General features: G+C 34.0%; 1 protein-coding gene across 10 annotated transcripts in view; it reads right to left on the bottom strand.

The window, feature by feature from the left end:
* Positions 1-27,381, bottom strand: part of RALGAPA1 (Ral GTPase activating protein catalytic subunit alpha 1) — a 224,815-nt gene that overhangs the window by 99,603 nt on the left and 97,831 nt on the right. For all 10 annotated transcript variants that reach the window (XR_014021551.1, XM_081290574.1, XM_081290575.1 and 7 more), the window contains 10 exons: positions 26,662-26,786; positions 25,052-25,268; positions 23,798-23,974; positions 22,860-23,012; positions 19,440-19,633; positions 19,090-19,188; positions 18,389-18,544; positions 16,961-17,089; positions 4,889-5,014; positions 2,157-2,215 (listed from right to left, as the gene is read on the bottom strand). Coding sequence is in view for 9 of the 10 variants with exons in the window: in XM_081290574.1 (XP_081146700.1) it covers positions 2,157-2,215; positions 4,889-5,014; positions 16,961-17,089; positions 18,389-18,544; positions 19,090-19,188; positions 19,440-19,633; positions 22,860-23,012; positions 23,798-23,974; positions 25,052-25,268; positions 26,662-26,786 (1,435 nt within the window). In the remaining variant the exon portion in view is untranslated. The remainder of the gene's footprint in view (positions 1-2,156; positions 2,216-4,888; positions 5,015-16,960; positions 17,090-18,388; positions 18,545-19,089; positions 19,189-19,439; positions 19,634-22,859; positions 23,013-23,797; positions 23,975-25,051; positions 25,269-26,661; positions 26,787-27,381) is intronic.

The following is a 27,381-nucleotide window of genomic DNA, read 5'->3' as shown; positions in this document are numbered from 1 at the left end:
AACCAAAAACCAAAGGCTGGATGTTTTCTCTGATAAGCAGATGCTAATCCATAATGGGAGGTGGTGGGGAGAGAATGAAGGAACTTTGGATTGTGCAAGAGGGGAGGGAGGAGTGGGGAGGGAGTGAGGGGGTAAAAAAGATGGTGGAATGAGATGGACATTATTACCCTATATATATGTATGATCACACTACTATATGACTTTGCATCATGTTCAGTCAGAAGAAGAAGCTGTGCTTCATTTGTGTACAATGTAATAAAAATAAATAAATAGATAAATAATATCATTATGAACTAAAAAAAAGTGGGTAAATGGCAAAGAGATCAGTAGAGGGAAGAGAGAAGGATATGGCTGGGATGGAGGGGATGGGGAAGTACTGGAGACTGAATTAGAACAAGATATATTCCATGCTTTAATAATTATGTCCAAATGGATTCTACTGTCATGTATAACTAAAAAGAACCAACAAAATTATGCATCTAATAATTATTCTTTAAGACAAACTGTGAGGATAATAATTATGGCTCTGTCTTATCTGATAGAGCAGGTTATCTAAATTTTCTGGGCTCCAGTTTCTGTATTTATAAATCAAAAGGTAAAAACTGTATATTTCTCAGAGTTATTATGAAATGCACTGCCATAATAAATACAAAGTGTCTAGAACACACCTAGCACACAGAAAGGGCTTAATAAATGTTAACTTTAGGTTTAATAAGTATTAGTTTATTAAGCATCAGTTACTGAATAACAAAATTGGGAGAAGGTGATGTATCAATCTCTCCCAATTTGATGAGAATTAAATGAAACAAATATTGGGGGAAATTCTTGTAAACCTGAATGAGATCAGGGTAAAAGGATTTGCTCAAAGAGGTTTGTTTTTAGTTAACTTGGCTACCGAGTGAGAAAAACTTGTAGTGGAGTAGTTTCATGTAACTAAACTGTTCATGTTACATCATTTTTAATTGCTAGAAAAAGAAATTTAAATTAGAATTAGAGGGCTGAGGCTGTAAAGCGCTCGCCTAGCATGCATGAGGCACTGGGTTCGATCCTCAGCACCACATAAAAATAAAATAAAGAGATTGTGTTCACCTACAACCAAAAAATATATGTTCAAAAAATAAAAATAAATTAGAATCTGAATGGTCAAAGCCATGATCTATACCTTTTGAATCTTGGATCAAAAAATACAGACATGATTGGAAAAGGAAGCTTCATAGAGGTAAAGTCAGAGGAGAAGGACTAATGTTGAAACTAATGACACACATTAAAATTAGCATCAAGAAATATAAAATATAACTTGAAATTTTAAGGAAGCAAGGGAACATAGTGTATTCTGGCAACCTCCTAATTTAAGTCTCTTCTTTTTGAGGAAAGGTTTATTCAGCGAGACAGAAAATGTCAGTTTTATATGATTAAGACATAAAAAGGAAAAATTAAAAATCTTGTTACTTATATTCTATTAGAAATCATGATCAGCTGTGTACAGTGGGAAATGCCAATAATCCCAGCAACTTGGGAAGCTGAGATAGGAGGATTGCATTTCAAGGCCAGCCTTCACAAATTAGCAAGACACTCAGTAACTTGGTAAGACCCTATCTCAAAATAATAAAATAAAAAAATTAAAAGTGTAGGGGATATAGCTCAGCTGTAGAGCACTCCTGGGTTCAATTCCCAGCATCAATCCCCCCCAAATCATGATCAATACATATGAATATTAAAACATACTATTTTTAGATATATTACAGTCTACCATAAAAATATTTTGTTTTAATTCAATTCAACAAACACTCATTGAGCCTATGTTGTATTTCAAGGTATTACATAAGAACACAATGATAAATATAATCTGAAGAGAACACAAAATGTACTTAAATAAATCAAAATAACTGATTTTACATATACCAGACACAGGGTTAAATAACTGAAAAAAATGAACAGGTTTTCATTTTTATTTTTTAAAGAAGGAAGATTAGAATGTAATCATGAAAAAAAAGTGAGAGTATTTAATCATTCAAATAATTTAAACTTGTAGTTCAGAATGGCTTGTGTGTGTCTGAAACAACCTGAACTGCTATAAAAATTCAATCAACTTCTAAAATGAGATTTCAAACACAGAATAGTTGTAGTAAACGTTAATCTAAGAATACCTGACCTACCGTGCAGGACCAGAGGGCTCATCCCTTGCTGAGCTTAATACAGTTTTGATTATGAGTTCCTAAAATAAAGGAAAATAGTTAATAGCAATTAGTAAGATTTTCATTCACTTAGTCAACAGATATTTATTAGGTGGCCAATCTGGGCTAGGCCCTGTACCAGGTATTAGAGATACAATAGTTAAGAGAACAATTTATTCTCATGTAAATACTTTTAATAAAGAATCCAATGTTATTTATACAAGTAGCTAATAAAACAATTTATGAAATTTGTACCAAAAGAATATGTTAAAAAATACCCTTTTTTCCTGATTGGAAAAATCATAAAGGCTCACTATAAGAAAGATAATTAAAGCAGAATTAATATCTTAAAGTCACGAACATCTTTTTTAAGCTTTGAGAAATAGCATTTAAAAGCCGCCAACAGATGGTTTCACTGATGAATTATACCAAATATTTAAAGAATTAATACTAACCCTTCTCAAATTCTTCCAAGAAAACTAAACAGGTAGGATACTTCCAAACTCAATTTATAAGGTCACATTTACCCTGATGCCAACATCAGACAAGGGTATTAACAAGGGAAAAAAAATTATAGGCCACTATCTCTGATGAATACAAATGCAAAAATCCTCAAAACAATAACAATAAACCAAATTGAACAGCACAATAAAAGAATCATACACCATTACCAAGTAGGATATATTCTATGGCTACAAGAATTGTTCAACACATGTAAATCAATAAACATAATATACCACTTTAACAGAATGAAGGATAAAAATCATATAATCATCTCAATAGGTAGAGAAAATTAAAACAATTATCGATCCTTGACCTTCAGGATCTTCTGAAAATAAAACAAACTATTAAACCTTGAAAAGCTAAGGTAAATTCATGTAGTTTCTGTTAAGTGTCATTGTAAATTTGCACTGAGCCACTTGATTGTATGTGTAAGTCAAATTCATTTGTTTACATTAATGAGTATATGCTATATATCAAAAAGTGTTAGGTCATGAGGATATAATAGTATATAAGATCACATGGGGGCTGCGGTTGTAGTTCAGTGGCAGAGTGCTTGCCTAGCATGTGTGAGGCCCTGGGTTCAATCCTCAGCACCACATAAAAATAAAGTAAATGTACAAAAAATACAATAACATTATTTTAAAAAAAGATTTCATGGTATTTGTCTAAAACAGAAGTTAGGCACTGAGTAAGAAATTACAAGTATGATAAATGTTATTAAGAGAAATATGGATTCTAAGGAAAGTATAAGCAACACATAAAAATCATCTGCATGACAACACATAAAAATCATCTGCATGACCCCTGAGGAGCTAAAGTGTCTTTTTCTCAACCTTTCTAATTCTGAGAACAAATTAAGGTCAATCATAGAGACTACCTGGGAATAACTGTGACAGGCACAGGATTGTTAAGCCCTTTAGAGTTTATATGTATGCATTCAGATAGAGATAGGTCTTGACAGTGATTGAATTATTCACTAAACAGCATACTGTGGGTTCAGAGCACTGATTTTCTTTATCCTTACTAAAAGAGCTTTTCACAGCACTCCCCTCTACTTAGGTTTAACAATCACTGAGTCTAGCCATGTGTAGTGGTGCATGCCTGTAATTCCAGCAACTTGGGAGGCTAACACAGAAAGATCACAAGTTTGAGACCAGCTTCAGGAACTTAGAGAGATCCTGTTTCAAAATTTTAAAAAGGGTGGGGAGGCTGAGATATAGCTCAGTGGTAGGAAAACCCAGGGTAAAACTGCCAGTACCCCCCCTCCCCCGCAACACACACACACAAGTAGTGCTAAATTCAGAGGACTAAGGATGCTGATCATGTCACACACTTTTCCCTTTCAATAGAGGCTGAACTCTGCAGAGGCACAGAACAACCTTTTGAGAGTTTCCTATCTGAAATTTTTAACATGTATATTTAATACACTGCTCCTGCCTGGGCACACTGTTTTTTAAAGGATTACTATCTGGGATCTGGAGAGGTTCTCTTTGCAACTATATAATCACTGCTAATATTACACAGGCTGAAGGGTTATAGTGACACATGCCTATAATCATGGCTACTGGGAAGGCTGAGGCAGGAGGGTTGCAAGTTCCAGATCACCCTGGGCAACACTGAGAGACCCTGTGTCAAAATAAACAATAAAAAGGCCTGGGGATATAACTCAATGGTGGAGTACATATGGGCTCACTTTACTAGTACAAAGAAAAAAAAATATTGTACCAACTACTATCCAGGTCCTGTAACACTTTAGGTACATAGGATTACTACCTCAATTCCAAAGTTTCATATAGCAGTACAGAATTTTCCATTACTTTGTTTGATATTACATGCTGAGAAATTGGGAGAGGGAGTCAAATATGTAGGTATAGTTTGCCATTTCAATTCCAGAAGCCTTACATTAGCAACACCATATCTGGTTCATAGGATGTTTTGATAAATGCTCAGTGAGTGAATGAATGAATCCTAAGAAACAAACATGAATAGGTTCAAAAATGAGATAAGATACCAAAGTAATTTAAACACATCCAGAAAAATAAAAATAAAAAAGCAATAATCCTAATTAACATTCCAGTTTTTGTTCTGGGAGATATAGCTGGTTAATGTTGTTCAACAACTCAGTAGATTTCAAAACGAAACAAATTTTATTGCATATATTTTATGTTATAAAATCAGTTAAATGCTACAAACTGTATCTGATTTCTTACCTTCACATCTGTAAACTGAGACACAGCAATATCTGGAATATTGGGATGGAGAGCAGGCAGTTCACAGTACAAGTTGGGAAAGCAAACCAAAGATCCCAGAAGAACTTGTGCTTCTACTCTTGGCGCCTATGTATCAGATTTTAAAAAATCTTTAACATATATTGTTATTACATTAACCTAAAATTACTTTATTACTCAACTATATTTTAAAGGGAAGTAGGAGTATAAAACAAAATTCAAAAAGGGTACACACAGAAAGATTAAGTTTCTATGTATACTTTCTACACAAAGTATTGTTATTCTCAATAGAGGTAAAGGACAAATAACAGAAATTTCCTCAAAAGTATCTAATAGGCAGAAATAAGCCATAGTTAATGAGATTATAAGTAGGAATATAACTTATCTACAGCACACATTTACCCTGAAGAAGAACTATAAATACTCCATATTTTACTTTATTTTTTAAAGGTAACACACAATGTGACATATTGTTCTAATAAGCAGATGATTCAATGCCACTAGACTGTATTTGTTACTACCTACAGATGAATAAATGTGGATGAAAATGTCAACTATATCTTTAAGAAACGAACACCAGTCTAAAAAAGTTTTATATAACACATATGGAAAAAGCATTGCTTATGATACTAAAATAAACATTAGAAATGTATGCCTGGCGTGCAGATTGAAGTAACTCTTCATCTTTTTTCCTTAGCTGTTATTAAGTCATTTCTCAATTATCAATACTAAGCATTATTTTTCCTCTCTGCCTCTTGCATGTCCAAACAACAACACCTACCTACCAATGCTTAATATTAAAATATCTGCAAATAGATTCATATGCTTAACAATACTTAATAAAATGTGAAACACTGAACAACTAGAAATATAATACTTCTATTCATATTAATCAAAAACCAGTTTCCAAAAGATTTACCTGTCTTAATAATTTGTAATAGAGGCAATGTAGCAGTACTCTACTGTGTTATTTTTCAAAACAAAATGACTCCTTTCTAGATTTAAAGATACAAGGCAGGAATCTGAAGGAGCAGGATGAGCTCACATTCCCAATTTAGAAGTTATCCTATAAAAATGAAACTTATTTAAAAAAATAAATATATAATGAAATTGATTAGCTAAGAGTTTTTCTGTAAAGGTGCTAAGGCAAATGGGAATGTTTAGGCCTGTGGATATAAGAGAACAGACCTAGAATGTGATTATAATTAAACAAAACTGAATCAGTTATCTTGTAATCTGCCTAAGGAAGAAGAGAAATATTAACAAAGGAAGATGATATGAATGAGATCTAAAATGGGAAGGAGATTTGGACTAAATAGTTCCAACACCATGCAGGGGGAAAGACTATCTTAAACCTCCAGTGGAGATGTGTTAGGTTTGATTTCAAAAAAGAATCAATTTCCTATATAGCCTTCTTTAAGAAATATTCATCATATAAAACAGAGAATACAGAAAATGACTAATTTCTCTATTTTCCCAAAGATGTCACACAACCAATGTATAGAGAAGTTAATTACATGAAACGCAGACACACCGACTGTGCAATGCAGGCCCACCCAACTGCGCTGCAGGCTCCCCATCTACCAACATGGCCGCAACTATCACTGAGCCGCCTGCAGCTGCGGGTTCATCTCCCAAGGTGGCTGTCTCCAACTTGAGACACTGCAGCCACCATCATAGCCATCTTGATGTGGTATCCTCCACCTTGGGACACCAGGTAGGGCTGGGAGAAAACACCTCTGCAAACCCCTACTTCCCCGCAGCACCAAGGCCACCCACTGTCACCACATGGCCACCCTCACTGACCCATTCCTGAAAGCAGTTGCCTCTATCTTGGGACACCTATGCCGCCATATTGGGTTACCTCTGCTACTAACATTGCCATCTTGAGTTGGGGCAGCCTACATCATGGGACACTCTCCAGGGCCTGAAAGCCCAACATCAAGGTACCTATAGATTTGCCGCTGCTGCCATCATCTAGGGACATGGCCGCTTCTATACAGGGATGCCAGCCAGGGCCTGGAATACCATCATCAATGCACCTGCAGGCTTGGTAACATCTGAGGTCTCCCTGCTAGATGTGCTAATAGACACCACCTTGCTGGAGAGGCAGGAGAGCGCCTTGCATGGGGTCCATAAATTGGGAGAGGGTGTGAGGGTATCTTGCTCTTGGCTTGCCCAGCCAACCAGTCTGGCATCCACTGGGTATCCAGGGCCACCAACCCAGCCTAGAGCTTGCAGCTATGTGGCCAGCCTGCAGCTCTCAACACCTAGTCCTGATCTGCCTGATACAGAACAGTTCTCCACAACAGGCACGTAGACCCCAGCACTCAGCCCTCAGGACCTCTGGAGAGAGAGGTGCCTGATTGGGAAGTTGAAAAGGTGGAGAGATACAGTTTAGAGACTAAATTAGAGACCAGGAATTGTGAGGTCTGCAAGCAACATAAGGGGCTAAGATCAGGCTCCCATATCACACAAATGGACCCCAAAAGAGATTCCTGGGTGCAGTCTTCCAATGGAGACTGGAAATTGCCATATTGCACCTTGAGGAGTTCCGCCTCCAAGACTCACCCTACCACCCTGGAAACCCTCACCTTCCTGAGGGTAGAGATACCAGCAAACTCCACATAACTCCACCTATTGGATGAGAAGGGAAGCAGAGAAACTACTGAACTCCAACAGAAATAATTGTTCAATTTTCTTTTGAGATTTTTCTTCTCTTCTTTTCTGTTTTCACATCCCCACCATTTTTGAAACCAAGTAATTTTCATACATCAAGCTACTGAGGACTGGGATGTCTGAGTAGTATATTACAGTTTTATTGTATATCACTTTAGTTTTACATTTTTGAATCTTTTAATTTTTTTTCTTATTTTCTTATTATTTATTCCTTCTCTACATTTTCCTCTCACTTATTTCATTCCCCGGATTGTCTTACTCTCTTTTCTCCTGCTCACAGCCAACTTCTACTGATTCCTCTTTCACTCTTCCAATGATCTAATACTTCTATCTTCTCCCCCCATCCACCTCATAAACATCACATCCTACACTACCCTGTTCTCTCTCTGTGTACCATTAGAAATTGTAGACCCTTTGGCAAACCTATTGTATATATTATAGACAATAACTGAATACATCATTTCTGTTTATTGCGACAAAACTGTAAATGTCTTAATAGCAACTATTTGGTTTAAGGCTGCATACTGTTTGCACTGGTAACTGTTAATATTGATCTTCCCTTTAAAGGCAAAGTAATGAAAACCTATAGGGGCACTATAAATCTATAGGGCAGAAACCATAATACCTTGAATCCACACTGCTAGAAGACACACCAACAACATGAAAAAACAAGGGAAGAAAGCACCCTGAACAAACCAAAATGGTTAGAATCCACTGACAACACAGTAGAAAAAATATCAGAGAAGGAATTCAGAATGTACATAATTAAACTGATCTGTGAAGTAAAGGATGGTGTCAGAGAACAAATATAGTTAGCAAAAAAATCACTTCAATAAAGAGCTAAAAAACAAAACAAAACTTCTGGGGGGAAAAACCCACACAAATCCACACAAATCCTTGAAATGAAGGAAACAATAAATCAAATTAAAAATCCAATAGAAAGTATCACCAACAGACTAGATCACTTGGAAGACAGAACCTCAGGCAATGAAAACAAAATATATAATCTTGAAAATAAAGCTGAACACAAAGTGAATATAATAAGAAATCATGAATAGAACATCCAAGAATTATGGGATAACGTGAAAGGACCAAATTTAAGATTTATCAGAATTGAGGAAGGCACAGAAATATACACCAAAGGAATGCCCAATCTTTTCAATGAAATAATATCAGAAAATTTCTCAAACCTAAAGAAAGAAATGGAAAATCAAATAACAGGCTCACAGGACCCAAATGTATAAAATTACAATAGATCCATACACAGGCACACTACAATGAAAATGCCTAGCATACAGAACAAGGATAGAATTTTAAAGGCCACAAGAGAAAAGTACGAGATTACATATAGGAGAAAACCAATTCAGATTGCAACAGATTTCATAGCCCAGACCCTTAAAGCTAAGAGGTCCTAGAACAACATATACAAAGTTCTAAAAGAAGATGGATGCCAACAAAGAATCTTATGTTCAGCAAAATTAAGCTTCAGATTTGATGACGAAATAAAAACCTTCCATGATGAACAAAAGTTAAAAGAATTTACAACTAGAAAGCCTGCACTACAGAACATTTTCAGCAAAATGTTACATGAGGAGGAAATGAAAAAAAAACAAAACAATGAAAATCAGTAAAAGGAGGAACTAACTACACTAAATGAAAAGTCAATCAAAGGAGAAAACAAGTCAAGTTAAAAACAAAAAATAAACCCAAATGACTAGGAATATCTATCAAATCAAATTTCAATAATCCTGCATGTTAATGGCCTAAACTAATCAATCAAAAGATAAAGATTGGCAGACTGGATTAAAAAAAAGACCTAATAATATGTTGTCTTCAAGAGACTCATAAGAAAAAACACCCACAGACAGAAGGTGAAAGGATGGAAAAAAACATACCACTCACATGTACTGCGTAAACAAGCAGGGATTTCCATCCTCATTTCAGATACAATGGACTTCAAGCCAAAGTTAGTCAGGAGGGATAAAGAAGGACATTTCATACTGCTTAAGGGAATCATATATCAGCAAGACATAACAATCATAAATATTTATGTCCCAAACAATGAGCATTTACGTACATCAAACAAACACTTCTAAATAATACATGATACAAAGAATACGTGCTGATAGAATAATACATGATTCTATATTTAGAAGATCCAAAAAATTCCACCAGAGAACTTCTAGAGCTAATAAATGAATTCAGCAAGTAACAGGATATAAAATCAACACCCATAAATCTTTCAAACTCAAGAATCAAATAGACCACAACACAATAACAATGGGTGACTTTAGCATACCTCTCTCATCACTGGATAGATATTCCAAACAAAAACTAAACAAAGTAACTATAGAACTAAATAATACAATCAATAATTTAGACTTGACACATATAGAATATTTCATCCATCAATGAGTGAATACTCTTTCTTCTCAGCAGCACATGGATCCTCCTCTAAAATAAACCATATATTATGCCACAAAGCAACTCTTAGCAAATAAAAAAAATTAGAGATACCACACTGCATTCTATCTGATCACAATCTAATGAAATTAAAAATCAACAATAAAATAAAAAATAGAAGCTACTCTAACACCTGGAGACTAAATAATATGTTATTGAATGATGAATGGATAGCAGAATACATAACAGAGGAAATAAAAAAAAATCTTAGAGGTAAATGAGAACACCAATACAAGATACCAAAATCTCTGGGATACTATGAAGGCAGTGCTAAGAGGAAAGTGCATTGCATTGAGCTCATTCATTAAAAGAATAAAAAATTATCGAATAAATGACTTAACATTATATCACAAAGCTCTAGAAAAAGAACAAGTCAACATCAAAAATAGCAGAAGACAAGAAATAATTAAAACCAGAGCTGAAATCAATGAAATTGAAACAAAAGAAACAACTCAAAAACCTGACAAAGCAAAAAGTTGGTTCTTTGAAAAAGTAAATAAAACTGATAAACCCTTAGCCATGCTAATGAGGAGAGAGAAAACTCAAATTACTAAAATTCGTGATGGGAAGAGAAATATTACAACAGACACTACTAAAATACAAAAGATAATGAGAAACCTATTTTAAAAATTTATACTCCAATCAAATAGAAAATCTCAAATATATCAACAAATTTCAAGAGAAGTATAATCTACCCAAACTGAATCAGGAGGACATACACAATGTAAACACATCAATTTCAAGCAATGAAATAGAAAATGCTATCAAAACCAACCAACAAAGAAAAGGCCAGAACCAGATGGATTCTCAGCCGAGTTCTACAAGACCTTCAAAGAAGAACTAACACCTATACTCCTCAAATTATTCCATGAAATAGAAAAGGAATAAACTCTTTCAAACTCATTCTATGAGGCTAGTATCAACTTGATACCAAAACCAGACAAAGATACATCAAGGAAAGAAAACTTGTGACCAATATCCCTGATGAACACATATGCAAAAATTCTCTTATTAAACTCTGGCAAATTGTATACAAAAACATATTAAAAAGATAGTGCACCATGTTCGAGTAGGATTCATCCCAGAGATGCAAGGTTGGGTCTACATACAGAAATCAATAAACATAATTCATCACATAAATAGACTTAAAGGTAAGAATCATACTGTTATCTCGATACAGAAAAAGCATTCAACAAAATACAGCAAAACTTCATGTTCAAAAAACTAGAAAAACAGGGATAGTAGGAAGATATCTCAACATTGCAAAAGCTATCTAACTAAGCCCAAGGGCAACAACATTCTAAATGGAGAAAAACTGAAAGCATTCCCTCTAAAAACTGGAACAAGACAGGGATGGCTTCTTTCACCACTTGTATTCAACATAGTTCTTGAAACTCTAGCCAGAGCATTTAGACAGAAGAAAGAAATTAAACAATACAAACAGGAAAAGAAGAACTCAAACAATCACTATTTGCCAAAAACATGATTCTATATTTAGAAGCAATCATGAAATTCATCTGGAAAAATAAGAGACCCAGAATAGCTAAAGCAATCCTTAGCAAGAAGAGTGAAGCAGGAAGCATCATAATACCAGACCTTAAATGATACTACAGAGCTATAATAACAAAAACAGCATTGTATTGGCACCAAAATAGACATGTAGACCAGAATATAAGACATTGTCTCTACAAACCCACATAAATAAATATAGGTATCTTCTATTAGACAAAGGTACCCAAAACAGACATTGGAGAAAAGACAGCCTCTTCAACAAATGGTGCTACTAGGAAAATTGGAAATCCACACGTAACAAAATGAAATTAGACCCCTCTTTCATACCCTGCACAAAACTCAAAGTGGATCAAGGACCTAGGAATTAGACCAGAGACCCGGAGCCTAATAGAAGAAAAAGTAGGCCCAAATCTTCATCATGTCGAATGAGGCCCCAGCTTCCTTAACAAGACTTCTAAAATGCAGAAAATGAAATCAAGAATCAATAAATGAGATGAATTCAAGTTAAAAAGCTTCTACTTAGCAAAGGAAACAATCAATGAGGTATAAAAAGCCTACATTTTGGGAGCAAATTTTTGCCACATGCATGTCAGATACAGCACTAATCTTCAGGATATATAAAGAACTCAAAAAAACTTAACACCAAACAAACAAACAAACAACCCAGTCAATAAATGGGCTAAGAAGCTGAACAGGTACTTCTCAGAAGAAGATATACAATCAGTCAAGAGAAATACAAAAAACTTCAACATCTCTAGTAATTAGAGGAATTCAAATCAAAACTACTCTAAGATTTCATCTCACTTCAGTCAGAATGGCAGTTATCAAGAAACAACAGGGGCTGGGGGTTGTGGCTCAGTGATAGTGAAGTAAGCCAATAAAAACCAAAGGCTGAATGTTTTCTCTGATAAGTGGATGTTAATCCATAATGGGGGTGGTCATGGGATGTGTGGAGGAATTTTGGATGGGGCAAAAGGGAGTGGGGAGGGGACCTGGGGTAGAAAAGATGGTGGAATGAGATGTATATCATTACCATATTACATGAATGATTACACAAATGATGTGACTCTGCATTGTGTATAGCCAGAGAAATGAGAAGTTGTGCTCCATTTGTGCACAATGAGTTGAAATGCACTCTGTTGTCATGTATAACTAATTAGAACAACAACAACAAAAAAAAAACAAACAAATACCTTTGACACTGGGGCTTAATTCTATTGAAGAACTTTGAGAAAAGTTAAAGGAAATGTGCTGGTATAACTGGCCCACTGAAGAGTAATAGTTTTCACAAAAAGTTAGTAAAAACTGGCACTGGTTTATAAATAAGTTTCTTCTGAGTTCTATCACTTTCACCAGTATCCAAGACTAATAATCTGTGTACACTGATAATACTACAATAAACTTGTAACTTGTTTACTGTCTGTAGTTTGTCTTCCATTTAATCTTTTTTTTTTAAGAGAGAGTGAGAGAGGAGAGAGAGTGAGAGAGAGAGAGAGAGAATTTTTAATATTTATTTTTTTTAGTTCTCGGCGGACACAACATCTTTGTTGGTATGTGGTGCTGAGGATCGAACCCAGGCCGCACGCATGCGAGGCGAGCGCGCTACCGCTTGAGCCACATCCCCAGCCCCCATTTAATCTTTTAGATTAATATATTCATTTAATATTTGCAAGGGACAGGCTCACCATTTCTCTTTGCACTTTAAAATATTTAACTCTTAAGCTAACATAGCATCATAACCTGATCTGCAGCATTCACAACTTTCCAAAATATAATCTAAAGCAGTGCTTCTCAATCTTTAACCAATGATTCTAACAATCATTTGTGATCTAATTAAAATGCATATTTTGCGGGAATGTGGTACATACATTATCCCAACTACCAGGAGGATGAAGCAAGAAGATTACAAGTTTGAGGCCAGCGTGTGCAACTTACTAAGACTTCATCTCAAAAATGAGATAAAAAATGGGCTGGAGTTGTAGCTCAGCGGTAGAGCACTTGCCTCGTGCGCGTGAGGCACTGTGTTCAATTCCCAGCACCACATATAAATAAGCAAATAAAATAAAGGTCCATCAACAACAAAATGAGATAAAAAGGATTGGGTTGCAGCTCAGTGGTAGACAGCTTGCCTATCATGTGTGGCTCCCCAGTATTTTCTATCCCACAAAATGCAGATTCTGATTGAGTAGGTCTGGGATAAGGTCCGAAAATCTGCACTGCTACTAAGTACCTAGATCGTGTCTAATGTTTCTAATGTGCAGACTGCACTTCCAGTAGCAAGGATCTTTAGCACTTTTCTGTTCTGTCTACTACAATCTTGCAGATTAGCCTTTAAACAAAATGTACTGTCACCCTTCTTTGAACACATTTATTATGTCTGTTTACCTCTGCCTGGCATACCTTCCCTTACCTCCATTATACAAACACTATTCATCTTTCAGGGACTTATTCATATGCTTTTTCATTAAAACTGCATAAACTAATAAAGTTCCCAATGATTTCATTTAACAAATTCTTTTATATGATGCATAAAATGTGTCATATAATTCTCCAACCATGTGGCTAAATCCTTATAAAATAATCCCACTAGTCAAGCTATTTCTGTTATAGACAAAGAAACTAAGACACAGAGAAATCAAATAACTCACCCTGGGTCACATGGCTAGTAAGCAAATACAGCTGGGATATGAACCAGGCAGATTGGCTCTAGACTCCATGCTTTTCATCATTATGCTATGCTCCTCCTCTTAGAACCTACACTATATTTCATAGTTGTTAAAAAGCTTTCCTATCACCCCAGCTGCAGGCTATATCCCTTGAGCACACAGTATATCTAATTTATTCATATCCCTCTATATTCCAGACAAAGGAATTGCTATTCTTTGGATGTGGTTCCCCTCACCCCCAAGGTTTATCTTGGTCCCTAGCATGGTGATGTTGAAAGATGATGGAACCTTTATGAGGTAGGACGCAGTGGTAGGTAGTTAGGTCACTGGGTTGTGCCATCAAAAGGAATTAATATAACTCTCATGGGACCCTGAATTCATTGTCACAAGAGGGAGTGATTATAAAGTGTAAGCATGGGTGCCATATCTGCAATCCCAGTAACTTGGGAGGCTGGGGCAGGAGGATTAAAAGTTTGAGGCCAACCTCAGCAACTTACCAAGGAACTCAACAACTTAGCAAGACCCTGTCTCAACATAAAAAATTAAAAAGTCTGAGGATGTAGCTCAATGGTAAAACACCTTTGGATTCAATCCCCAGTACCAATAAACAAACAAACAAACAAATAAATAAAGTACCAGTCTGGCCCCTCCCTTTGCTATGTCATTTCCCTTTTGCACATACTCCCACAATGATGCCATCCAGTATGAAGTGATCCAGTCAGGGAGCCAGAACTTTGCTATTTTGGTCTTTCAATCTCCAAAACTGTGAGCTACATAAACATTTTTTCTTTATATGTTATATGTTTCTTTATATGTTAACTTTCAATCAATCAATCAATACCCACTAATAGGGGCAAGGCCCTGGAAATACCACAATGAAGACAAAATTATTGTTCTTAAGGAACTCAAAAAAGATTATAAAACTAATTATAGCTGGTGGGGTGGCACACACCTATAATTCCAGAAGCTTGAGAGGCTGAGGCAGGAGGACTGCAATTTCAAAGCTAGCCTCAGCAACTTAAGCAACTTTGTGAGACTCTGTTTCAAAATAAAAACAGAAAAGGGTTGGGGATGTGGCTCAGTGGTTAAGTGCCCCTAGGTTCAATCCATACTACCAAAAAAAAAAAAAAAAAACCAAACAACAACAAAACCTAGTCATAAATACTGGTTTTTCTCTTCAATATTTGGACATTTCCTCTAGGTGATTGCATGTAGTTTCATAGCTTTAAACTCCTATCTACCAGCTTTATAAATTTTAGTCCCAACACCTCCCTTGAGCTCTTTTTTTTTTTTTTAAATAACAAGTATATAAGACATATTTATTGGGCTGGGGATGTGGCTCAAGCGGTAGCGCGCTCGCCTGGCATGCGTGCGGCCCGGGTTCGATCCTCAGCACCACATACCAACAAAGATGTTGTGTCCGCCGAGAACTAAAAATTAAACATTAAAAAAATTCTCTCTCTCTCTCTCCTCTCTCACTCTCTCTTTAAAAAAAAAACTAAAAAAAAAAGACATATTTATTGGTTGATATACACATAACAGATGATTTTAACAGAATTATAAGGCCTCACTACTTAGTACTCAAGAAAGAACATTGCCGATATCCGGAAACTTGTTGTTTGATCTCTCCTTATTGCAAGCTGAGTCTGAAATTTTCTTTTTTTTTTTTAATTGATTATTTAAAACATTACATAGCTCATGATATATCATCTTTCATACATTTGACTCAAATTGTGTTTTGAACTCCCATTTTCACCCCACTCCTTTGAGCTCTTGACTTGGATGTGCAGTATTTCTCCTGACACCTCCTCATGAATATCTAATACACAGTACCTTGCCACGGCACATATAGAACTCCTTTCATTCACTCTTAGTCTTTTGCAGCTTTCAAAGATATAATCTGTTAAATTGCTTTGCAAGTTTTAAAGTGTTGCCCAAGTATTTTTCTCTTCCATATACACTTAGTTTTTCCAATAGATTTTCAGTTGTTATTTCTCACTTATACATTGCTCCAGGGTGATTCTTCCAAAATACTAATTTCATCAAGTCACTACTTGCTTAAAATATTTCAATGGTTATTCAATCCTTCCTTAGGATAAAATCTGACCTTTTCAGCATACACAGCTAACTGCCTTCGTCTCTAGTTCACCATTGCCACTTACATATGAACATATTTCAGTCATATCCACTTCATTGGCATTTTCTCATGAGCTGTGTTTCATTCAGCTCCATAACTGTGTGAAAAGAAATTCTCACACACAGTGTTAAGAGTACAGTGGGGGCTTTTTCCTGGGTTATCTCATTCATTTTTTTTCCCATTAAATATTTTTCAAATAAATACTGAATACATTCAATTTGATCAACATCATGATTTGATATTATACACTGTATAATGATTATTCCCTACTGTTTCTTACTTATCTTTTGATAGCAACCAATGAATGCCCTTTCTTCACTTTCTTCTTTCCCTTAGATTCTTACCTGTTTTGCTTATCAGATGTTACCCATTTTTGCAGCCAATTCATCAAGTAATTTTAGTGATTTCTTACACTTCAAAATTTCTTGCTTACATTTTTTAACATACAAGAATCTAACCCACTTAAAACTACGAACTTTGCTCAATATCAGCTTGTTATATTTTACCCACAACAGTTCTTCCTTTGTGGCTCTGTTAGTTGAATGCTGCTTAACAAAAGCTTGTTATATTATGAAGAAAAAATAAATAAAAACTTACATTAAGAAAAGCTGAAGAAGCCACTCTACCAGCTGCTACAATAAAATCCATAATAAGCATTGTGGCACCAGGCAAACCAAGTGAAAAAAATTGAGGTGAGCAGTGCTTGATGATTGTATTGACAATATCCTTAGAATAAAGAGGAAAGGGAAAAAGAATATCACATATATAATCTTGGGTACCAGCTAATCTATATCCTTAAACATAAATAATATGTGAAATAAAAAAGTAATAATTGTACATTGGATGACTAATTGGAGACTAACTGAATTCTTCCAAAAAATACATAAACTTAAAACAAATTTGTTTTAACTGACAAAGCCTATGACATTTTTTTCCACACTAGATAGCAGAAAAGGCTTGTCACTTCAAGGGTTAATGCCTACACATTATAAAACTGAACAACAGAGTAGCATCTTCTGCTACCTATTTGTCTACAACTGATAACTTTCATCTCTGAACCCACATGACCTGCTATGTGGCAACTGTGGAGATTCTCTTTTTTTATATAGAGTCCTTAAATGATAGATGTTCAACTTTGGAAATCTAGAAGTGGGTACATTTAAAGGGAATGTTCCTGGTTATTCATTCACTATGTCTTTGGTATTTAGTATGAGGATTCAGTGGATTTGGTCATATTACTCAATTTAACTTATTTTAAACAAAAGCTCTCTCTGGTAACTAATAGTGTCATTTAATTTGAGATATGTTTATAGGGTTAGAAACTGTTATTACTTTAGATTAATGCTAGAAGTGTTTTCAGAAATAAATATAATTAATATCTTTTAATATTAACAGTACTCTTGTAGTGACCTACAAGTCAAGTTTCAATCACATAATGATAAAAATATTTAATTACTGTGACTTGTAATCTCCCATACTTTTTAGTTTTACAGCCAATATCAAGACTCCTGAATAATGTTCTGGTTATATTTATGACTATTTAATGATTATAACTGATACAATTGCAAAGTCAATATAATTGTAACCATGTCACTATAATTGGTGGTAATAAGAAAATGTGAGTAGAAAAAAACAGCTCTGACTACTGTAAGATGAGGTGAACAAATTCATATGCTTCAAGTATCAACTATCAATTATAAAATGTCTAGTAATAGGGACTATGGGGCATCACAGAAAGATTGTCAATTTAAGCAAAGAATGGTTTAACCTCTTCAAAAAGTAAACTAGTTGGTATAACATTAAAGTTGGAGGAACACTCAAATCAACCCCCTAACCCATAAAATGGCTTATTTTCAACCATGCTTTAAGAACAAATAAGGTCTTAAAATGGAATCAAACTCTATATAAACTGCTATATACAGGAGCTAGTTTTAATTCTAGATCTTCAAAATCAAAAGTTAAACAGAATTAAGAATTAAGGATAAACAGATAAAATAATTTTTTAGAAGGCATATATATATTTACCTGATCAATATGAAGTAACCCACAATGCATTATATTGTAGAAATGTGTTAGAAAATCTCTATTTGGAGATACATCTTGTCTTCTTTTCATTGTATTACAAATGAGCTTATAAGCATGTAATTTACCTTGTTTATATTTATCAGTCAACATGGTTGCCTAAATTAAAAGATCAGTTTTAATACTCAAAAACAAATATTGTTTCTTAGATATTTAATTGAATATAGCAAATAATATATCTGTTTTCATTTATTTCTATGTTGGTTTAATTTCTTTAATAAACCAAAACTTGGGGCTACTGAGACTACTGTTATTATCCAAAATGTTATAATGTAGGGGTGAAAAAATCACAAAGGTTTCCACTTAGAAAAATACCTCAAATTTCAAATACTACTTTTAAAAAAATTAAAACTCTGAATATACACAGCATATTCTGTCACACAACTGAAGGCCTATTTCTTACTTAAATACAATACAAATATATTTTTCTATATTCACTTTTGCTTTATTAAATAAACAAAAACAATGTATCCTATAATTCTGGCATGCCTACTCTCCTCTCTTAAATAATGCTCAATGACTTCCTAAAAATACTAGCTAAAAACTAAGTGCTTTAGAAGACCATATAATAGTTCAAATTTTATAAACTGTTTCAAACTTATTAAATGATAATTTAAAATTAACATTTTATATATTAAGCTTACCTTAAAAAGCCAAGGTGTAAGAATTCTTAACGGAGGAATCAAAACTGGTGGAGAAGGGGAAGTCAGGTTATCTGTTGAAATGCCGAGGTTATCTCTAATCTGTAATTTTCAAAAAAAAGGGGGACAAGACTATGAAAACTATTTTCTCTTTCAGTTTGCTTTACCTTAAACTAAAGTTCAAACTCAGTTTCAAAACACATATTTAACTATAGTTAAGTGACTTCACCATGCTGGATACCAGTTTATCTATAGGAAGGTGTGCGTGTAACAATGTTCTCTAAACTTTTTCTATTTCTTAATACTTTATTTTTCTTGTCTTTTTCTTTTATGTCCTTTATTGTCTTTTTTACCTTGGCTAGATTCTGCCAAAGTTCACAGAGGTAATCAAAAACTTGAGCATGTATTTCAGGATCCATAATGGCATTGACATCTCCCAAAATGCCTAGCATTCTTCGCCACATAACAGTAGCAACATCAGCATGCCATCCAGTGAGAGTACCCCCGGCCATCACACTACAACATTCAGATGGAAATTCACTAATTTCTATAGAAAAAAAAATACAATTGTGTTAGTAATTTCCAGAGAATTGACAGCAAAAACCAAAAAGAACTTAAATTAACAATCTTAAATATCTACAGAAGTGAATAAAAGAAATGTGAATGTACCTAAGTTTTGTTTTTTCCTGAGAAGGTCAAGACCTCACCAATTCATAATTCCCTATTATGGCAATAATTACAATAGTGCTTCTAACTAGATATACATATGGATACCACTCACTGGGCAAATACCAGATGGAGAAATTTCTTTGATATATACATTAATTTTCACTTTTATCTAACAACTCCTTCATGTTATTTCATCAAGTTAACAGAAAATCTCAGGGTAAAAGTAGTTCTTAAACGAAGTCTTCATAAACCTATTCCTTGTAGTTAAAACTTCCAAAGAAATATATTTATGTGCTTCACAATGAAGCTATTCCTAACATTAAGAGGTATCACAATGGCATGAAAATGATAGTTTTATTAAAATTCAAGGCTAATAAAAACCACCATTCTTCTTTTATCTATTAATACCGGCAAGATCAAAAGTAATAAATACATGGTCCTCACATCATTTCTGCCACTGATTATGTGTTAAACATGTTGATAACTTCACAGAGTCTATACTTTCTCATCTATAAAATGGATGGTTTATCTAGATTATCATTATTGTCTTCTAGCTCTAAAAAAATACATTACTCAATATATGATCTGTTCTTCTGTTCAATGTATAGAACACCATTAAAGGTCAATAAAGATTCCAATGCATCTAAAGAATTTTGGGAACTAAAAATTTTGCAGAACGAAATAATCATAAGTTTATGATTTTGTATATTTGATAATATCCCAATCTGTTGATAATTTACGCTAAATTCACTCTTAGTATATCCTTTATTTGCAATGCTTTAATTTTCTCTCTGCAGGTAAAGTATACAGTAACTGACTGTATTATTAAGATACTAAATAATTAAGGCTGGGGTTGTAGCTTAGTGGTAGTGCACCTGTGTGAGGCCCTGGGTTTGATCTTCAGCGCCACATAAAAATAAATAAGTAAAAATAAAGATATTGTGTCCATCTACAACTAAAAAATATTTTTAAAAAGATACTAAATAATTAATATTTCTCCATAATGAAAAATAGGCTTCTGGTGTAAAGCCACTAAAACAGAATACAAAAAACACTGACCTTCTAACCACTGCTATAATGCCTTTCTATTTTACAGTACCTTTATAATATAGAAGTGAATCAACTAATTTGTCTCTAACTTATCCTTCACAAGTAAAGCTAACAAAATTTTTAAACGATTAAAAAGTAAACAACCGCTGAGTGCAGTGGGGCATGCCTGTAATCTCAGCAGCTTGGGAGGATGGGGCAGAAGAATCGCAAGACTCAAAGCTAGCCTCAGCAAAAGTGAGGCGCTAAACAACTCTATCTCTAAATAAAATACAAAATAGGGCTGGGAATGTGATTTAGTGGTTGTGTTCCCCTGTGTTCGATCCCTGGTACCAAAAAAAAAAAAGGTAAGCAATGATGCCTCAATAAGTTCTGGATGGAGTTGTTGGTGTAGGGTGGCTATAAGAACACTGTAGGGACAACTGAGGATATTTGACTATGGAACAAAAAAACAATAAAGTTTCAATGTTAAATATTATGAGGACATTCCACTGTAGTTATACATAAAATGAACACTTAGCACATATCACTGAAGTATTTAGATGTGAAGGGTCTGCTATCTTGAAATTCCCTCTTAAGTAGTCCAGCAAAGGAAAAGGAAGGCACATATACATATTGTGTATATATGTTCATATGTATAGATACAGATAAAGGAAAAAATATTATTAAAAACTAGGGAATTTGTGAGGACTTACAGGTTTTCACTTTACTAGTCTAAATTAAAAAAAACTTTTTTGTAGTTGTAGATGGATATAATGCCTTTATTTTATTTGTTTATTTTTATGTGGTGCTGAGGATCAAACCCAGTGCCTCATGCATGCTAGGCAAGCGCTTTGGCACTGAGCTACAGCCCCAGCCCTATAAGTTTAAAATTTTTAACAAACAATTAGGGGGTACTATAAAAACAAATAAAAACTTGAAGGTCAAAATAAGGAAAAGTTCAAAATTAATCCACAAACTAGAAAAATAGAGCTATGTGACTGCACATTAAGGAATGAGCACCTTAAAAAAACCAAAGAAGTTATTAAACAAACAAACAAACCAACAAACACACAGGTTTAAATTTCTTCCTTTGGTCAGACAATAAATGTGTTGCATTAACAATAAAAACTGACTTTTCATAGTAGTTATTACAAATATTTCATCAACTATGTCTTTGACTAAAGTTTTTGGTACATTTGCAAAATGTCTATCTCATACTTGTAACATCATGCAGGAATTAGTAAACATAACTTTTCTTTTTTAACTTGCAGTTTCTGAGGTTCCCCAAGTTACTTTTTAAACATTTTTTTAAAAATGTTTTTAGTTACAGATGGACACAATACATTTTTTTTAACGTGGAGCCAGGGATTGAACCCAATGCCTCACACATGCTAGGCAAACGCTCTACCACTGAGCCACAACCCTGGCGTCCCCAAGTCACTTTTTAAATATATACTTAAGAATAAAAATATTTGGACTGTCTACTTTTTTAAAAAATATTTTTTAGTTGTAAAGGGATCTTTTATTTATTCATTTATTTATATGCGGTGCTGAGGATCGAACCCAGGGCCTCACACATGCCAGGCAAGTGCTCTACCACTGAGCCACAACCCCAGCCCAATGGACTGTTTACTTTTAAAATTTAGTTGAATACCCACAAAGTCAAAAATCAATTAAAAAATTATTGATGATCAAAACTGTTGCACTGAAAGCTTGATTAGTAAACAATAACACTCCAGTGAGTCAGTAGGATCTTCAAATATAATATTAAGAGTAATGATACCAATTATGTATTTTAAATTTTAGGAAACAGCATTGTATCAATAAATAACATAAAAATAATACTATCACTAATTCTAAGACTATAATCAACTATGATAAAATGAGCAAAAATCAGTATAGATAGCTTTCTTTAAAAGCTAGAAAAAATGATATAGTAAAAATTTCTAAGAGTCAGAAATGTCTGAACATTTATAATAATCATACATAATCAAATTTAAGATGACTTATTTTAGATCTTTTAACACTAATGTTTTGAAAGGAAAAATGGCAAATATCTAATTTCCAAGTATTGCCTAGATCATCTGGTGTTTGAAGAACAGAGTGGTGGAGTTTTTCATCAAGCTGTAGATCCTTCTGTTCCATGTGGTCTATATTCAATGTAGAAGGGGAAGGTGTCTGTGACCTGGATCCCACAGCTGAATGGACTGGAGAAGCACTTTCTGAGCCTGTAAGTATAATTTCATAAAATTACCATGAAGTGCTCTTCAATACCTTTCCCTAAGATATAATACTTAAAATCCCAATAACAATACTTCAAAAGATTAAGCATATGAACTGGCCAAGGTTAACAAAACCATTATAATGTACAAGCTTTTGCATCTAGGTACCCCATCTCATACTACCGTAGGACTAACATAAAATCAGAGCCATCAGTAAAAATAAGAATATCTACTCCCATTCTTATCCCAGCTATAGAAACTCAGGTACCTAGGATAAATTAACACTAGCCATCAGTAAAAATAAGAATATCTACTCCCATTCTTATCCCAGCTATAGAAACTCAGGTACCTAGGATAAATTAACACTGTATAGAACTACTGACGGTAGTTGTATAGTGCTGCTAGAGCTAGGCAAGTAGTTGAAACATTAAATCTTTTCTTTCTACTTCAAGCTTTTTCTAGCAGAGAAATATTAATATTTTAGATTTGACAATAGCCAAATTTTACCCTTTTGTTATTTCTTTCTATACAGCAAAACCCAATGTAAATTTAACATGTGTTTGTGTATCTTAATTCTTCAAAAGTGTGGTTCTATATATTATGTAATTTTTAAAACTAGCACAATGAATGACTAAAAAAGTATATACAAAGCTATATCACTTGTATCATATATCATAATAATCATATAATCACATATCAAAATCATGAATAATCATACATGATAATCATATGAATGATAATCATAGGATCCATCTAAACTCAATTACAACATATAAAGGTGATAAATTTACCAGTAACTGTTGCAACTTCAGCAGAGAAAGCCTGTTGATTGAGACTGCTTGTTTCAGAATCTATATGAAGTGTGGTTAGACTAGCTACTTCCTGCTCTTCAGCACTTTGATGATGGCCAGAACATGAATCCACATCAACAGATGATGGAATTCCAGTGTCAGCTCCAAAGCCAAAGTCTATAAGGAAGAAAGAATTTATGAATCCCAGTTATAAAACAAAAATATTTATATAAAAGACAGCTGAATCACCAAAAAGACCAAACATTAACATTTCCCCTAAACATCTATTTATAATTTATTGTATCTACATAGACATGATATGTCATCACTATTCTTATTCATGTTTTCTGCTGGCTAGTAACATAATGTTTTTCAAACATTTTATAATCTCTAGCACAGGAAATATACAAATTATACATATAGGATAAAAATCATCTTTCTTTTAAATCATGTTTTGTCTGGAATTAATATACAATCAATCCACAAAGGAAGGAATTACATAATTCGCCAATGCATCTCCTAGCTCTTCACAAAATTGATTGCCAAGGTTTTTACTTTTTCTTTTTAATTTTGGTGCCAAGTATAATAGAAAATAATAGCAGAATAACTATGTGGTAGTGATACAGTAACAAGCTATATCACTGATGTTATTTTCTTTTTTACCCAGGAATTGAACTCAGGGGTACTCAACCACTGAGCCACATCCCCAGCCCTATTTTGTATTTTATTTAGAGACAGGATCTCAATGAGTTGCTAAGTGCCTCACCATTGCCAAGACTGGCTTTAAACTAGCAATCCTCCTGTCTCAGCTTCCCGAGCTGCTGGGATTACAAGCGTGTGCAACCACATCCAGCTGATGTTATTTTAACATAAAACAATAATTCAAGAAATGTTCTGGGTAATGTAGCACTGCACATAACTGGTCAGTGGTTCCCAAATATGACTACATGAAATAGTAGCAAGTCATAACCATAACCGTCCTTTATTTTAATATAAAGTTCATCTGGTCTTAAAATTATAATTTGTTTTTGAAAGGGCAGAATTGTTTTTTAAATGCACTTAGTTTGGCACTTAGTCTCAACCTAAGATGATTCCCTAAAACTTCCTTTGGAATTTCACTGGAAAATGAAATCAAAATATGCAGGATCAACTGCCTGAGTAACTTTGGAAAGGAAGACGACTGCTATATAATTCATAAGTCAGTCTTGAACAGACAATACAAAACATACTACACAAATGGTAAAAGATACTTGCTGTCGAATTTTCGGCCATCATATTGGAAAGCACTGAAAGAATCCGAATGACTATCTGAGCTGATAAGATCACTGCTCCCTGCACTAGCAGGAGAAGTCCATTCCGAAGGCACACCAGGGTCATCAATAGGGCGCATCTGATTCTGTTTGTTTAGAATATCAGGGAGGTCTTTGGGAATTTCAAGGCTACCTGGACTACTTCCTCTTCTTGTCATAGTCTAAAAATTCAAGAAACATTTAAACATTAAAAAAAATGTATTCTCATTAAACATCTGAAACCTTTAATTTCCAAGACAATCATCACATTCAGTTCTGAGACTTAGGGCCTACAAGAGGAGAGGGAAACATACTCATTAAGCAATTTATATAAGGGCTGGATCTGGTGCCTACACCAATGTTGATCTACCTAAAGCAAAGCTTCAGTAGGATCTATGCAGTAAATTCAAATTAAACAGAATTAAGAGTGAAGTATTTAACAGGAAAAAGCAGCAGTAAATAGGAGAGAATGGGTAAGAAGGAAGGATGATGTCTAAAAAGTCATTCTATAATGATTCTACAATGATTTTTACCCACTCAAAAAAAAAAAAAATAGGGGCTGAGGTTGTGGCTCAGAGGTGGAATGCTCGTCTAGTGTGTGCGAGGCCCTGGGTTCAACCCTCAGCACCACATAAAAATAAACAAATAAAGGTACTGTGTCCAACTACAACTAAAAAATAAAAATTAAAAAAAAGAAAAAAATTAAACTTAAAAAAAGATAAGTCACCAAAAATTTGAAACTCAAATGGAGTATGACCAATCCCATACATACTCATCCTCCCCGAACAATTAAGCATTATTAGGAATAAGACATTGCCATTATCTTCAAAATAAAAAAACTTTAAAGTCTATTCCAAAGTTATCTGGAATGATTAAGCAATATTTGCATTATGAAAACCATGGGAGGTGGGCCACATGACCTCTAATGTTATCTTTCCTATTGACATTGGCAACTGGTACCAAGGTGGGACCAAGTAGGGAGAACTAGGAAGGTAGTGGCTTAAATCTACTATTTGAACAAACAGATATTTCAATATTCTTTTGGTGAAAACTACAAGCCTGCTTGTTTTATATCTCTGGATTAAAAAGTATTACAAAAATGTAATTTTAAAAACCTTAACTTAAAAAAAGGGTTAAGGTGAAGCTATTCTTTGTTTTTCCCTCTCACCTTAGATTGGGTAGAGAGAAGTGGTGGGAGAGGAGGGGAAAGAAGGGGAGGGGATGAGGGGAAAGGAAGGATAACAGAATGAAATAGACATTATTATTGATGTGTGTATATACATGACCGCATGACCAATGTGATTCTGCAACCTGTACACTCAGAAAAATGAGAAATTATATCCCATCTGGTTCAAATGTATGATATGTCAAGGTCATTGTACTGTCATGTATAATTAACTAAAACAAATACAAAATTTAAAAAAAAAATTTTAAAAAGGTTAAATATGGGAGAAGGTTGTTTTAAAAGAAAATTTCCACATATGCATTAGATGCATATATATGTACACAGATACATATATTCTGGTTCTCTCAAGTTTCCTGTCTGAAACCAAATAAAATAGAAATATAACTTACCGAGGCATTACCACTTCGAAGTCGTTCTGCTATAAACTCATCCATCAGATCAGGAACATTAGCACTGCTGCTGCCAATATCACTATTAAGAGGAGGCAGTTTGGAGCTCATGTCCTCTTTATTGACTAAAAGCAAATAAATAACTATATATAGTGAGGAAAAATTTAACTGCACTTTCTAAACTTAAATAACTCAAAGTACCTATGCCATATCAATTATTTTGCCAAACATGCACTTATGAATAATTTTCCTTCTTTTAGATTTAATTTTAAGAATTAGTAAATTGATATTTATTTTATTCAACTAAGCAGATGTTAGTCAATCTTCAGTATAACCTTAAACAGCAAGAAAGCTTACAGATAAGCACTAGTTGAAGTCAGGTTAATATTGCCTTTAAAGAAACTGGTATATTTATTTATCTATCTTCCTGCCTATGTGTTTCTATTTAGAGACTTAATAATTTATTATTTTCCCCCAAAGAATATTTGCAAGAAATATATCCCTTCAATCTATGCAAATCTCAATGGGACACAAGTACATTTAAGTTTGGATATTTATAAATAAAAATTCTATGATTTTCATAGAATGTTGTTTCTATCCACTAAAAAAAAAAAATCTAATTTTAGTACAGGAAAAAAGATGTTCATCTTTACAAAAGCTTAAAAAATTATACAAATCATTTTAATTATTTTAAATGACTACATTATGATTTATATTACA

Source organism: Spermophilus citellus, assembly GCF_964194105.1.
Source record: "Spermophilus citellus genome assembly, chromosome: 4".
NCBI classification, from domain to species: Eukaryota; Metazoa; Chordata; class Mammalia; order Rodentia; family Sciuridae; genus Spermophilus; species Spermophilus citellus.
Note: the sequence above shows the minus strand (reverse complement) of the source record. Positions and strands in the feature narration are given on the sequence as shown.